The 278-nt window shown below is 71.9% G+C and overlaps 1 protein-coding gene across 1 annotated transcript in view; it reads right to left on the reverse strand.

The window, feature by feature from the left end:
- Nucleotides 1–72: 72 nt before the first annotated feature.
- The window catches only part of LOC113961440 (lysine-specific demethylase 5C-like), a gene marked incomplete at its 5' end in the record, with an annotated part of 4336 nt that continues 4130 nt past the window's right edge, over nucleotides 73–278 (reverse strand). Inside the window, one exon of the mRNA XM_027671753.1 lies at nucleotides 73–180. Coding sequence (XP_027527554.1) covers nucleotides 172–180 — 9 coding nt within the window. The remainder of the gene's footprint in view (nucleotides 181–278) is intronic.

Below are 278 nucleotides of genomic sequence, written 5' to 3' on the forward strand. Positions count from 1 at the left end.
CTCAAATAATTACAACGCGGGGGGGGGCGGGGAAAGGGGGGGGGGAGCCCCCCCAACGATTGGGTGGGGGGGGAGTCGGGGGGTCCCAGGGTGGGGGGGGCCCGGTGTGACCCCCCCCCCAGTCCATCCCCACCGGCGGCAGGAGCGTCCGTCCGAGCTGGGGGCTCCACGTCACGAGTCCTGTGGGGAGCACGGGGGACATGGTGGGGGGGGACACCCCAAAACCTCATGGGGAGCCCCTCCCCTGGTTTGGGGGACACCCCAAAAACCCCCCGGGA

The sequence above is a fragment of the Neopelma chrysocephalum genome, unplaced genomic scaffold (assembly GCF_003984885.1).
Source record: "Neopelma chrysocephalum unplaced genomic scaffold, ASM398488v2 Primary Assembly neopelma1_97197, whole genome shotgun sequence".
Taxonomy (NCBI): domain Eukaryota; kingdom Metazoa; phylum Chordata; class Aves; order Passeriformes; family Pipridae; genus Neopelma; species Neopelma chrysocephalum.